Source organism: Rana temporaria, chromosome 3, assembly GCF_905171775.1.
Source record: "Rana temporaria chromosome 3, aRanTem1.1, whole genome shotgun sequence".
In the NCBI taxonomy this organism is placed as follows: domain Eukaryota; kingdom Metazoa; phylum Chordata; class Amphibia; order Anura; family Ranidae; genus Rana; species Rana temporaria.
The window spans coordinates 411,440,335-411,454,550 of NC_053491.1; the positions used below are offsets into that span (position 1 = coordinate 411,440,335).

A 14,216-nucleotide genomic window follows, 5' to 3' on the forward strand; every position below is an offset into this window, starting at 1 on the left:
GCTTTTAAAATTTAAAAATGTAATGTAAACAGTCCGCCAGATTTACATATACTGCTCCGTTTTGTGTTGAAAATAACTTTAAATAGATAACATTTTGAGAATCGTGATCTTCATATTATACAAAAGAATTGCGATTCCCATTTTTCCCAGCTCTACCCCTTACCTATCATAATTGAAGAGAACACCATGGATTAGGTTTCTCCTTAAAGCGGTGGTTCACCCTGCTGAACAACATTTCAGCATACAATTCGGCATCGTAGCACGAACTACAGTATGCCGGTCTTACATTTTTTATCCCCGTACTCACTGTTTAATCGTACCTAGACGATTCCGTCTGCCGCGGGGAATGGGCGTTCCTAGCAAGAGGGAGGGTGATTGACGGCCGACTCTGGCACGTCACGCTGCCCGAAGACAGCCGGAGTAGGTCTCGGCTCTTCACGGCGCCTGCGCACAGGCTATGCGCAGGCGCCTTGAAGAGCCAAGCCTATTTCGGCTATTTCCGGAGAAGCGTGGCGCGCCAGAGCCGGCCGTCAATCACTTTCCGTCTGGATTGGAACGCCCATTCCCCGTGGGCAGTCGGAATCGTCTAGGTAGGATTAAACAGTGAGTACGGGGATAAAAAATGTAAGACCGGCATACTGTAGCTCGTGCTACGATGCCGAATTTTATGCTAGAATAAATGTTTTTTTTTTTTTTAAATAGGGTGAACCCCCGCTTTAATGGCTGCACCATGTAACATTTGTACTTGTATGATGTACCTCTATATGCAGGGCATTTTAATGTTTTTATAATCATTTGGACTTGTATCAATAAAAGCATTTTTTATTTGTGTGTGGTACCGTAAAAATCCCATATTGTTTTCGTGTGTTAGGTTTCTTCGTTTTTTAATATGGTATTCAAAGGGATGTGGTACCAGTGAATCCTACATTAAAAAGGTCCCTTCCTGCCAAATCCTCTATTGCGCTAAAAAAAAAAAAAAAGTACCAAGCATCTTACGAGACCTGCTCTTAGGAAGGACTTTTACTTTTAAAACACTGAAAATGGAGAAAGGGATCATAACATAACAGGATCACTTTGCATAGTAAACATGCCTGTAATAGAAGAGTCGCTATTATTAACCTTTCCAGCGATTCATTCTCAGAAATTAAGGTCATCTTCCCACCAGCCATTTCACACTACCACGTGTAGAATATGTGGCCACCTCCAACCACACGTTGTGGTTTCTCCTGCTGACTTGCACTTAACTACAGGATGTATGAATCGGCAAGAGAAACTACGACGGGTAAATACCTAATGCATCCAAGGAGAAGCGAAGAGGCAGAACAACAAACATGGTGCTGGAAAGTAAGTATAGCGACTCTTCTATTACAAGTATGCATTACCATACAAAAGTGATTTTGGTCCGAGAGGGGCACTTTAAAACCATCCACAAGATTAATGTAGTAGCGTAAAAAATAAAGTGTACCTGTTGTCTGGCCATTACAGTGTAAGCAGAATGAATAGCCAAGGAAAGTGCTAGTTTTAAAGAATGAATTGCGAAATGGAATGTTGTATCAATAATGGGAAGTGTAGAAAGAACAATCATCAGACTTTACATATAGATGAAAAGGCAACGTATGTGTGTATGCAAAGGGGATGCCTGGAATGGGGAGGGTGTACAGCAGCGGGTGCTAGTAACCAGGATTGCACTTGGGAAGGAAAAGGATTGTGGAAGAATTTCATGCTCGTCTTAATGGGAAGGTCCATCTTTCTGACAAATCTAATGCTGGAAGAAATGATCTATAGCATTCATTAACTACAGAATTTTGTTCCGTTACGCCTAAAATACCCATTGTATCTAATAAAAAATATTAAAATCTTGTTGGATGTCATAGGGTCTTTCTATGGTTATAAGAATCTTTGCATAGTGATAACACTTCATTGTGTCCATAATGGCCACATGGCAACAAGGGCAGCTGGATCACTTGCCATTGGGAATAATGAAAACTCTTAAGATCTAAAAGGGTAATGAATGCCATTTACGAAGTTACATTGTGTAGCCATACTTTAAAATAGATTTGCCAAAGAGGTGGAATTCCACATTAAATGTGGCTGAAGAAATAGAAACACAGCGTTAGGTATAGGCAGGCCTGTCCATATAGACTATGGAAAGTAAAGTACCATAGCCACTGTGATCAGAATAAGCAGCCTACTTTGGTCATAAACGTTGGTCCATATTAATTCAGAAACTGAAAAGTGACTAAGTACAAGGCTGTGTGTGATGAATAGTGGAATCAGCCATCTGTGTCACAGTTAAACATAGAGCGTTTCATTAAGTACATTAGGTGTTTTTTTGTGGTTACAGCCCATGGAAATATAACTGTATCAGTGCAGTAGGAGCCTCTCTTATTGTAAGGTCTCACTTTCAACCAATTGTCTCTCACTCCAGCAGTTCCACATAATTGGCAGGAAACATGCCATAGTTCCCACTAGGACCATATCCACGCCACCATCCATCATCAATCCTCTCGATGTGTGTGATCAGGTCATCCGGATCGAAGGAGATCTCTGTGTCATCCGCTGGATGGAAGGAAGGGACAGATAAAGAGTACCATTAACCAATACTGTTTTGTGTTAGAGGTGATCTACTGTAAAAGTCGTAACTGCTCAAAAGTTACATACAGGCATGTACGTATGTATACAAAGTATGCCAACAAGAAGTTTTCATATCACCCACAGCAACCAATCAGAATACATATATCATTTTCAAACAGACTCTAGGATTGACAGTTGGAAGCCGATTGGTTGCTACTAGCAAGGAGAAATGTTCTCATCAGCACACTTTTTTATTCATAAGGCCTCAACTGTCATTTGTCTGGAATTTTGGTGGCAGATTTCTAAACGCCGTCTCTGTTGTGGTCATGAATGTGACTCACCTCTGGAATCTGCCTTTATTAGATTTATATGATAAAGTAGGCTATGAAAGATTAGCAAACAAACAGTGGGCCAGATCCACAAACGAGATACGACGGCGTATCTACTGATACGCCGTCGTATCTACTGATACGCCGTCGTATCTCTGTTTCTAACTATGCGACTGATTCATAGAATCAGTTACGCATAGCTAGCCCTAAGATCCGACAGGTGTAATTGAATTACACTGTCGGATCTTAAGGATGCAATTCTAGGCCGGCCGCTAGGTGGCGAGGCCATTGCGACCAGCGTAGAATATACAAATGAAGACTTACGGCAATCCCCGAACGTCCCGTTGATCTAAATCTACGTAGTTTCCGTCGGGTTACGCCGCGTAAAACTAGGGCTGAGCCCTAGTTCTCTTAAGCCATGTTAAGTATGGCCGTCGTTCCCGCGTCGAAATTTAAACCTCAACGTCGTTTGCATAAGACGTCCGTGAATGGCGCTGGACACCATTTACGTTAACGTCTAAGCAAATGACGTTGGTGCGACGTCAGTTAGCGCAATGCACGTCGGGTGATTTACCCGACGAAGCATGCGCATTACGTCCGGCGCGGGAGCGCGCCTAATTTAAATGGGACTCGCCCCATTCGATTGGGCCTGCCTTGCGCCGGACGGATTTAAGTGACACCGCTGCAAATTTCCAGGTAAGTGCTTTGTGGATTGGGCACTAACTTGGAAAAATTGCGGCGGTGTAACTTAAATCGGGAAAGTTACGTTGCGCCCGGGCTACGTGGATCTGGCCCTATTTTCTTCATGCTTTTAACAAGTAGAAACTCCTTATACAAAATCTGATCATATGCTAACAGAATAGCTTATGCATTAAAGTACATAATGTTTTTTCCATTTTACATGGTGTTCTAAGATATGCTTCTCATAACACCACACAGTAGTTTGAGGTCTGTTTGGATTAGGACCAAGTTCTGCTTCTATTTAGTTTGGACAATGATAACGCAGACACTTAGTCTGGTCCAAGTATATAATTCCTGAGGCTTTCTACTACCAGCAGCTCAACAAATGTCATTGCTTAAGGCCGGGTTCACACCTATGCAAATTGAGTGCGGCTTAAACATTTCTAAATACATTAATTTCAATCTCAAGGACACTCGGCATACGATCGCCAGGTTGGAAGAGGTGGAGTACACGGATGACATTATTCTGGTCACTGCAGATGTGGCATCCTTGTACACCAGTATAGCACATCACTTGGGGTTTCAAGCGGTAGACTGTTTCCTCAATAGATCTTCAGAGCTCCCCATTGCACAGAGGCTGTTTATTATGGACCTTCTTAGATTCGCAACAACCCATAATTACTTTTGGCATGCTGGTGATTTCTATTTGCAACAAAGGGGAGTTGCAATGGGGGCTAAATTCGCTCCCAGTTTGGCCAATATATTCATGGCCAAGTGGGAGGAGGATGTCGTCTATGCTGCAGAGCGGCCGGAGATAGTTCTCTGGGCGCGGTACATAGACGACATCCTCCTCCTTTGGCGAGGAGACCGAGGATCTCTGGATGAATTCATGACTTACCTTAATGGGAATCAAGTCGGAATCAGTTTGACCTATGAGGCTAGCTCCACTAACATTAATTTCCTGGATCTAGAAATCTTCGTGCAGAATAATCAATTACAGACCAAAACTTACTTTAAGAAGACCGATCGTAACGGGTTTATCCCAGTTGATAGCTGCCATCATCCGTCATGGCTGAAATCAGTTCCACGTAGCCAGATTCTAAGAATCCGACGTAATTGCTCCAATTTAGGGGACTTTAGAGATCAAGCAAATGTCCTTAAAAGGAGATTTGTGGATAAGGGTTACCCTGAGAGCAATATTGAGGAGGAAATAGAACGGATTTCATACATAGATAGAACAACTTTAATAAAAGAAAAAATTAGGTCGGCCCAAGAAAATAGGTTTAAAAACTCCTTCTTCACAACATTTTCTATACAGCATAGGCAGATCAAGTCTATCATCCAGAAACACTGGAAGGTATTAAAGAGTGATTCTACATTGGGACCAACCCTCCCAAATGATGCTGCCGTGATCTATAGGGGTGCCATGTCTATGAGAAACCAGATCGCACCCAATGTTCCTGACCCCCCCATTAAACCAACCTTCTTCCCTCTTTCTAAGGGGTATCACCCCTGTAGGAGGTGTAAGGTTTGTGTTTATAATGTCCAGAAAAAGAAGTCTGTCAGCTTTAGGTCCACCGTCACTGGGATGGAATTTCCCATAAAACAATTTTCCACATGTGCCACGAGGTATGTGGTATACCTCCTCACCTGCCCTTGTGGAAAACAGTACGTTGGACGTACTATACGGAATTTTTCCACAAGGGCAGGTGAACATATTGCCAAGATACTTAAAGGCTATCCAAAACATACGGTCCCCAGACACTATTTGGAACACCACGACAAAAAAGTGGAAGGGACCATGTTCCAGATTATCGACCATTTTGTCCCCCACTGGCGGGGTGAACCCGCCACTCGTGGGGTGTCAAAGTTGGAGGTGTTCTGGATCTACCAACTTAAGAGTTACACGCCCCATGGCCTCAACGTGGAATGGGACGTGAACTCTTTCATCAATCAATCTTAATAGTCTGATAAACAGTCCAGTACAGCTTCATAAACCCCCTTTCAATAATGGTTTTGACTGAGCTGTTTATGTATTGTATTATATATTTTTTCTGTTTCCCCATGAGTTTTATTCATACACTTGCTAACGCAGTTGTTAGACGTTGCACACTTGTATTCTTGCATGTACACGCCAGCTATGACCTTCCCACCTATGGGACACTGTATATCAGTATTCGTCCCCATAGGAGTTAATGTACTTGTTCCGCAGCGAAGGGTTAACGCTACTGCGCTAAATCCCTTTTCTCCCAATGAATCCTGGGATGCTCACGATGGAACGCACGGCGTCACCAAGTTCTAACGTGGGTGACACGCATGAAGCAGTCACATGGCACCGACACTTCCGTCATTGTGATGGAGTTCACGGCGTCACTACGTCTGGACGTGGGTGACGCGCATGAAGCGGTCACATGATACTAGCGCTTCCGTCATCGCCGGCCCCATGGAAGACCAGTTCAGCAATGGACAGCATTGTGCTGAGCCCTGGACTCGGATTGGACAGCGGGTGCAAGGCGGGGCTATCCACTCACACTCCCTCGCATTGGACAGAGGGATACACGTGAAACAGGAGGAGGAGATTTTTGTGATTACCCCCTACAATTCGTCAGATCCTTGTGGCTCACTTCCGCTGCGTGGAGCGCAGGAAGGGGAACACACAGGCTGTGGCACGCTGGATGGGAACGGCGTGGCATGCATAGACAACAGGTAGGCAATTATGGGGGCTATTTATAGGCGTGTGGAGGTGAAGGAGTCCAGTTCCATGCCCTAGTAGAAGTCTATGAGGACGAAACCGGTCGGCTACACTGGACTCCAATCATTTTCACTACGCCATTTGATCTTGATTCTCTTGATTTGATTTGCTGTGGTGATGTGACCTGCTGTGGTAACCTAAGTGTGGAACTTTTTATCTGTCGGGATTTTTATATACATCTGTACTGTTTGGATTCTCTCTCTGCTGTGGAACATTTTTTATATCTTTTGAGAGATTTTATTAAATTTTTCTACACTATGAGGAGGTGTTCTTTTTCCCTTTTTTCCCTCTGAAACCTGGAGTGTTTATTCCACACCATCTCACGGACGCTCCTGGGGCCAATACTTCAATCTCCTTCAGGAACATCAGAATCAGGATTTCTTCCTTCATCGGTGCTGTTGGAGGGTATCTGAGCCCATATAAGCCTTGGAGACCTACCCACCGTACGGTGAGATGTGGGTCAACGGGAGTCGGTAAGAGTATTCATCTTTTAACTTACCAAGGAATGTCCATGAGAAGAGGTTTTTGCCTTTCCGTGTGAAGTGGTGTTTTCTCAACTGAGGGAAATATCTGAACGTAGTCACAAGCTATGAATGTATCATAAAGAACCACCCTCACATATATACATGGGACTTTTTCAATTATAAATTGTATTTGTGGTCACACACTTTTACAGGACTTATTAATTACTTTATTTACCTTTGTTGGTTCACTTATTCATATTTAACCGTGATCATCAGTTGTTTTTTGTTCATGGTATATATGATCTTTTTCCCATCGTGTACCCAGTGAAGTTTTTGGACATATTTCCCTATAGGGTGTCTGTCCATTTGGGGCCACTTTGTGGATAAACAAAATTTTTTCACATAGGTTGGCGCTACATTTTATATTTTTTTCTTATTAATTTCAATGAGGCTGGTTCACATATATGCGATGCATTCGCACTGCGCATTGCCGGAAAAACGTGTGCGGCATGGTACTGCAGTTAAATCTGAGTGAGCTGAGCCACATGGCTCAGTATTTTCCAATGTTTATATTCTGTTGAAACTGGAGAAGACACCCTGTGTGGGAAACTTTATGTTGCACTGTTGTCTTCCTTTTTGCAGTTTTAATAAAAGTGGGCTACCAGGCCCTTAAATATAGTTCCTGTCTGCTGTGGATTTACTGTATAGATGCATCTACCACAAGAGCCAACGATTCCCTAGGTCACTAATTATAAAAAGGAGTGATTTTCATTTTTGCCTGGGACACTTAAAGTAGGTGGCAGGGTCTCTTTAAAGTATTAAAGCACAAGCGTCAGTAGAACTGGAAATTTTAGAAAAGAGATCAGAAGTCTCAACATATGGTTATACCAGTGCAAATGTATTTGCAAAGGATAACTTATTGTTCATTTATTTATAGGCTATCCCTCTGAGAGCTACTGTTCTGTCTGTAACCCTACATAAACCATGTTACCTCCAGCATGAGCCAAGCGCTGACATAAAATATTCTCTCTGGGTTGCTGCCACACAGCGCTCACAGAACTGTCAAATAACAAAGCCTTTAGTCTTCTTGCCTGTAGGCTTGACAGCGTGGTTGTTATCTGACAAATTTGCTTGCATTTTTGTTATTTAGCCTTTACACTTTTCTAGTTGATGACACCTGATCAAAATCTGTGATGACGTGTAAAACAATCTCATCGGAATTCTTTACAATTACGGTCTTTCTAATGTGGGAAAAAAGGATTGTACAGCTCCATGAGATGAACCACCTAAAGGCCTGAGCTCTCTGATCCAATAGGGAAAGTTGCCATATGGAAAAAAGATGATATTACGTAGCGGTCACACATTTTAAAAGCTTGACAGATGTAAAGTAGACACCTTTTCATTTCTTTTGAATTGGCCTGGTCTATAGAAATTGCACTGAAAATGCAGTTTTTGAAGATACCTTCATAAACTGGTCCCACTAAAATGCCAAGTGCACTGACTACAAAGCTACTACAAGGTAGCACTGCTTATGCAATAACCACAAAACGTTATTGTCCTATACACCCACCAGCTTGGTAGTCGTAGAGCGCTCGTGCACACAGTCCCTGGTCTTCCTCTACTCCTGTTTCATAAACCGGCTCCTCCTGCTGATCCTGATGTGAAAAGGGAAAGAATTACTCAGCAACTGAATTTTATGCATAAATTAAGTTGACCACATTCGGTTAGTCTGTGTGTTTAAGACTTCAAGAGGAATTACAGTCTGCTCACATAGTTTGCAATAAAAACATCTTTGCCATTCTAAAGCTTCCCTGCAACCACTTTGCATATTTTATATATACTGTGATTCTGTACTTGCCAAATATTCTGCAGAAATCTCCCTCCACCGAGTCTGGCTGCAACCATTTTAACTGTGGGCAGCTGGAGCTGCTGCCTGTTCACTTCCTGGATTTACAGACACACAGAGGCAAAACTCCATATGACTCACACCCCCCAAACTGCATGAAGCTTCAGCATACACAGTGCTGGGTATCGGGTGTGAAACAGAGTTCCCATCTCACACCCGATACAAGGCAGTCTGTCTGAGCCGTGCTCAGCCATTCATAGGCAGGTTTGTATTTTGTGAATACAAAGCTTTCTTTGATTGGCTAAATCAGAGGGGCAGGCTGATGATGTCACACTCTCTCCAACTTGGCTAATCAGATTCAGTCACAGAAGACAAAGCTGCCTATGAATGGCTGAGAGCAGTTCAGCCAGGAAAGAGACAGGAAGTCTGTCTCGCAGCCTTAGAACCCAGCACTGTGTACTATAGGTAGCTGCAGCTTCATGCAGTTTATACAGCGTTTGGAGACATTGCAGCACTTGGTGAAGGGAATAGTTCAATTAGACCAGCTTGGTCCAAAACAAACTATTTAAAGTCACAGGAAACATGGAAATCAGTTTAAGGTTAGGAAAATTGGAGTCAGATGTCGCTATGTGCATACTGTTCAGTTAGTGACTCAAAATATTAAAACAAGAGGGGATGGTCAGCAGGACAGCCAAGTAATTAGAAAAGAGGAGATCAGCAGCAAAAGCCCCTATGTCGCTTGCAATCAGTGAATTTATGTAGCTAGCTTTTTTCACCAATTTATAATGTTGTACATAGAATGCTGCCTTGCGCTATCTTTATATTCATTTGATTCATTTCTCCTTTCTTTCTGGTCTCATTTGTGCACTGTCACCATTGTTTGCTGCGTATTTATGTCGTTACTTCCTTTGTATTCACTTCCTTAATAAACTTGCTATATTCAGATCAGTGTCTCATAGTGCCTCTTCAGTATGGATACAAACCTCACCTTGCTCAGCAGAGATCTGTACAACACACTGATACAAGGAACTGTCCCAACACCAAAGCCAGAGAGGAGTCGACTCCTATTACACAGAACAAGCCCTACCTCCCACTTACCTGGGGTGGAACTTCATAAACATTATCTTCCTGTGGCTCCTGGTATATATCCTCCTCCTCCTGCTGTTGATGAGCAGAGACTTGTTCTGCAAAGAATAAAACAAAAACCAGAATAATTATTTCCAGAGCCTAAAAGCTGCCTTATGTCTAGTGCCACTAGTGCTGTTCTCTGTACCTGTTACTTTGACAGTGGGTACTGGAGGAGGACGAGACACAGGGGAAGGAGGAGACTTTGGGGGTGTCTGGTAATACACAGGTGATGCAGGGGGTTCCTTATCACGAGACACAGGTGATGCAGGGGGTTCCTTATCACGAGACACAGGTGATGCAGGGGGTTCCTTATCACGAAACACAGGTGATGCAGGGGGTTCCTTATCACGAAACACAGGTGATGCAGGGGGTTCCTTATCACGACACACAGGTGATGCAGGGGGTTCCTGAGCCCGTTTTACAGGGGATGATGGAGGAGAATCAGGCTCAGGCTGACTGGTCGACTTTTGGAGGAAGGGACTGCGCAGCTTTCCTGGAGACAGACGGCATGAAACAGAAAAGACACACTGTGTGATGTCACAGAAAACACACAGAATGAGCTTGGAAAGACACCACAAGATACAGCCATTGAGACTCACCAGGCTGTGCACTCACTGGGGCAGCGTTAGGGAATGCACGTTCCTTCTGCATAAACACCTCTCGGGCATTAACTTTTCGTGGAGCAGCAGAATCCTGGGCAAAAGATTAAAATGTTGAAAGCTTAAATTTGTAAAAAAATAATAATAAAGGTGGTCTTTCCTGAGCTCTCTTTTCCCTGTTCCTCTAGTCTAGTGTCTTTATACCAAGCACATTCCCACCATTGGGCTTCCAGCAGTGTCTGCAGTATTCATTAATGTGTCTGCACTGATCTACATCCTTCATGTTAAGATGACCATACACTGATTGAAATTTGACTGGTCCCTGCTAAACCATTGTATTTTCAAATCATTGTTTGGCTCTCCCTACTCAACAGACATCGATTGCTGGATCAACTTCTTTTGAAGGGACATGTTGGAAAATGTTTCTTGATCAGCAACTGCAAGGCTTCCCTACACTATGCAATGCCCCTTTATTAGTAGATATGCAGAAGGATACCACATACAGGGCAAGAGGGATGTCTAATAATGCTCTAATCAGCTTGTCAGGGTTTAGGCTGCTTTCACACTGCTCCATTGCAAAAATGCATATGCGTTTTTTGCTGTGGTGCATTGCGTTTTTTATGCATGTTTGCGTGACTTTTTTTCCCTGGACATGTGACTGGACAACGCACTTTCCACAGGTGCGCTGGGTTTTTGCTGCGGATTCCATTAATTTCAAACAGTGTTTTTTTTTTTGTACCGCACCAAAAATGTAGCAAGCAGGACTTTTAAAATACAACTGACCATTGTGAAGAGTTCCATCAGATTTAAAGGGATGCACTTTCCTGCCACTTTTTTTATTTTATGAAAAACTGACCAAAAACAAAGTTGGCCATATTCCACAGAGGTCTACTCGCATCTAAGGCCCCTTTCACACAACATGTGGACCTGATTGGAGCATCCATTTCCCTCTATGGAGCGGCGCATGTCAACAGACGTTTTCGTTGACACCTGCCGACATCCGACTTGATCCTTTCCTCCAAAAAGAGACCGATGGGTGATCGGTTCCCCATCCGTCTAGCGGATTGGATCAGATGACTGTTGAATGTAAACTGACAGGCGGTCCGCCTACATCCAACTGCCCATAGAGGGCATGCTGTGTCCGCATCAGCAGAGAGACCCCCAGCTGAGCAGGCAGATCTGCTTGCGGAGTCAGCCAGTTGGAAAGATCCCTAAACTGGTTGTTTATCTCCTTAAAATTCAAGGCTGCTTTCATACTGTTCCACTACAAATACGTGGTAAAAAGGCATATGCAAAATAAGGACATGACTCAAAAACTGCACCAAAAACGCAAACGCAAGTGCGTTTTCCATTCATTTAAATGGGGAGATGCGTTTTTGGTGCGTTTTTATACCGCACAAAAAATGCAGCATGCAGGAGTTTCATAGGATTTAATGGTCAGGCGTTTTTTAAATTATTTTTGTTAAGGCAGAAACAGAAGAAAAGCTGATCAATGTGAAAACCATAACTACCAAAGTTGTGTTTCTTGTTTTGATGCAAAGTAGTCTTGTTTATACCCCTTTTGAGCCCTGTTTTGCCCTAGTAACTGAGATAAAAACAGAACATGGGGCTCTAACTAGACCAAGTGATGAGTACCGGCTCACTTAGAGAGTGAAAGGTGGGGCACATCCCTACTTCACATGAACAAATCAATATAGCAACAAGGGGATAAATAAATAGGAAGAGCCTAGAAGTAGTTCAAAAGGTAACGTATGCGAAAAAGGTGTGAAGAGAATAGGGCAGCCAGTGGTTTCTCTTTGAAAAAAAATTATTGATCAGTATATAGAAAAAAATAGACAAATTATAATCACAGTTAATAGGCAATATACAATAATTAAAAGTCGACAACTTCATACATAAAAGACATGCCCGGGTGTACAGCCACATCCAAAAGCCAATCAAGCACACTGAATTTCCACATAAATCTAGGGTATCAACTATGCCAGCTCAAGAATGAAAAGCAGGGTGTGTGGGGTCTGGAGGAGTCCCAGGTAACTGCCGTGGTGTCGGCCCTTGCACGGCTGTACAACTCGCATAGGACATCTGGGTTTCTAAAAGTGGATTTAAAGTATTTTATTAAAAATATAAAATTTATTAAAAATACTGACCTGCCCTGTTGCAGTGAATTTGCACAGAGCAGCCCAGATCCTCCTCTTCTCGCCTGGCCCCTCCCTTCTGTCGAGTGCTCCCACAGCAAGCAGCTTGCTATAAGGGCACCCGGAGCCCAGTCACAACTCCGTGTCCATACAGACACAGAAATGCGGCTCGGCACCTGCCCCCTTTCTATTCTCACTGTCTGACTGCGATTGGCAGCAGCACGAGCCAATGGCACCGCGCTGCTGTCTCAGACAATGAGGGGAGTCCTGGATGGCTGAAGCTAGAGGGACCTTAGGAAATTATTAGGGTGGCTAAAAATGCATTAAGATAAAAAAAAAAATCTGACTTTATACCAACTTTAATTTCCCCAATGGACTGGATCTGCTGGGCAGGGAACTGTATGTCACAGCATACACTGATGTTCCTGCAAATGTCACATATAATTCATGGAAAGCATGGGTAGCAGCTAAGATGAATCAGATCTAACAGCTATAAACCCATAATGCAAGTCACCGGTGTAAGTGACAGTTTATAGGTCTGGCTCTATGTTTGTGCATGTAGACGTCTACATGCAAATCCTGTATATTTATGAATTTATGTATGAAAACATTGTCAACTTTTATTTATCATCTATTGCCTATTAACTGTGATTACAATTTTTTTCTACATACTGATCAATAAAGTTTTTTCCAAGGAAAAACCACTGGCAAAAGTGGGATCTACACAATATTAGGTGAATTGTCAAAGTTATTGCTGATCAATGTGTAAATAATTATTAATTTAATTTATTTTGATCCTTTTTACCTCCTACCCCAATACCAATACCCTCCTGTACAATATAAGTGATCACAATAATATAGCAACCTGAACGTCTTTATAGCGAAGGATTACGTGAAGTTACGTGCCCAGACATTATTCCCTTCTACTCACCCGATCTGGTTTTTCTGAGTCCTGCTGTGCCTTCCTGTAGGAAAATAAAGCAGTCAACACTAGAATGGCACCCTGAATCTAGAAATGTATGGGTACATTTGTGTGCAATTTGTCACAGAAAACCATCTCATCTCTGACTTCACTTACCTATGAGCATCTATTTCTCCAGCCCTCGTTTTGAACCGTTTCTCCCTCTCCTCTGCCTCTTTCTGCTCTCTCTCTTTACGCTCCCTCTCCAGCCGATCCCTCTCCAAGGATGACTTCTTTTGTTCCTCTAGTCTGCGCTCCTCCTCATCTTTCTGTAAAACAGAGAAAGTTTGATTGTAAGGACAATGGATTTTTTTTATTTCTCAGCTTTCAATGGTAACTCAATGAACATAAAAAAAAAAACAAAGGTTTGGGCTTGACAATTTTTTTTATTAATTTTATTTGGGGATCTGCTGCATTTATGTCCAGATGGATAATGCAGCGGGTCCTTATAACCTCTGAGCTGAACTTGTTACTTGTCTTGGATGTCAAGCACTTTTTTCTGTTAAAAGGGTGGGCCTACCATTTCAGCAGCAGTATAAGGCCATGCTACAAAATGTTTTTTTTTGGGGGGGGGGGGATAGAACCCCTGTCTGCTATCCAGGGTCTATTAGAGCGACTTCCTGCTATGCCAAAAATGTTAATTTCTGTCTTTGTTGCTTTAGGATACTCTCTGATGGTAAAACCTTGTGCGCGGAACAGGAACTAATGGGAAAGCGCTCTGTGGATAATGGTAAAACTGGTTATAGT

General features: G+C 42.8%; 1 protein-coding gene across 3 annotated transcripts in view; it reads right to left on the minus strand.

Moving 5' to 3' along the window:
- Nucleotides 1-697: 697 nt before the first annotated feature.
- DBNL (drebrin like) overlaps nucleotides 698-14,216 on the minus strand; it is a 63,752-nt gene continuing 50,233 nt past the window's right edge. Inside the window, exons 7-14 of one of the 3 annotated variants that reach the window (XM_040346053.1) lie at nucleotides 13,587-13,738; nucleotides 13,440-13,473; nucleotides 10,374-10,467; nucleotides 10,149-10,267; nucleotides 9,920-10,115; nucleotides 9,745-9,830; nucleotides 8,371-8,455; nucleotides 698-2,559 (exon numbers count right to left, since the gene is read on the minus strand). In XM_040346053.1, the coding sequence (XP_040201987.1) occupies nucleotides 2,420-2,559; nucleotides 8,371-8,455; nucleotides 9,745-9,830; nucleotides 9,920-10,115; nucleotides 10,149-10,267; nucleotides 10,374-10,467; nucleotides 13,440-13,473; nucleotides 13,587-13,738 (906 nt within the window). In that variant the 3' untranslated portion in view covers nucleotides 698-2,419. Of the gene's footprint in view, nucleotides 2,560-8,370; nucleotides 8,456-9,744; nucleotides 9,831-9,919; nucleotides 10,268-10,373; nucleotides 10,468-13,439; nucleotides 13,474-13,586; nucleotides 13,739-14,216 lie in introns of all 3 variants that reach the window. The other 2 variants (XM_040346052.1, XM_040346055.1) reach the window with 2 other exon arrangements.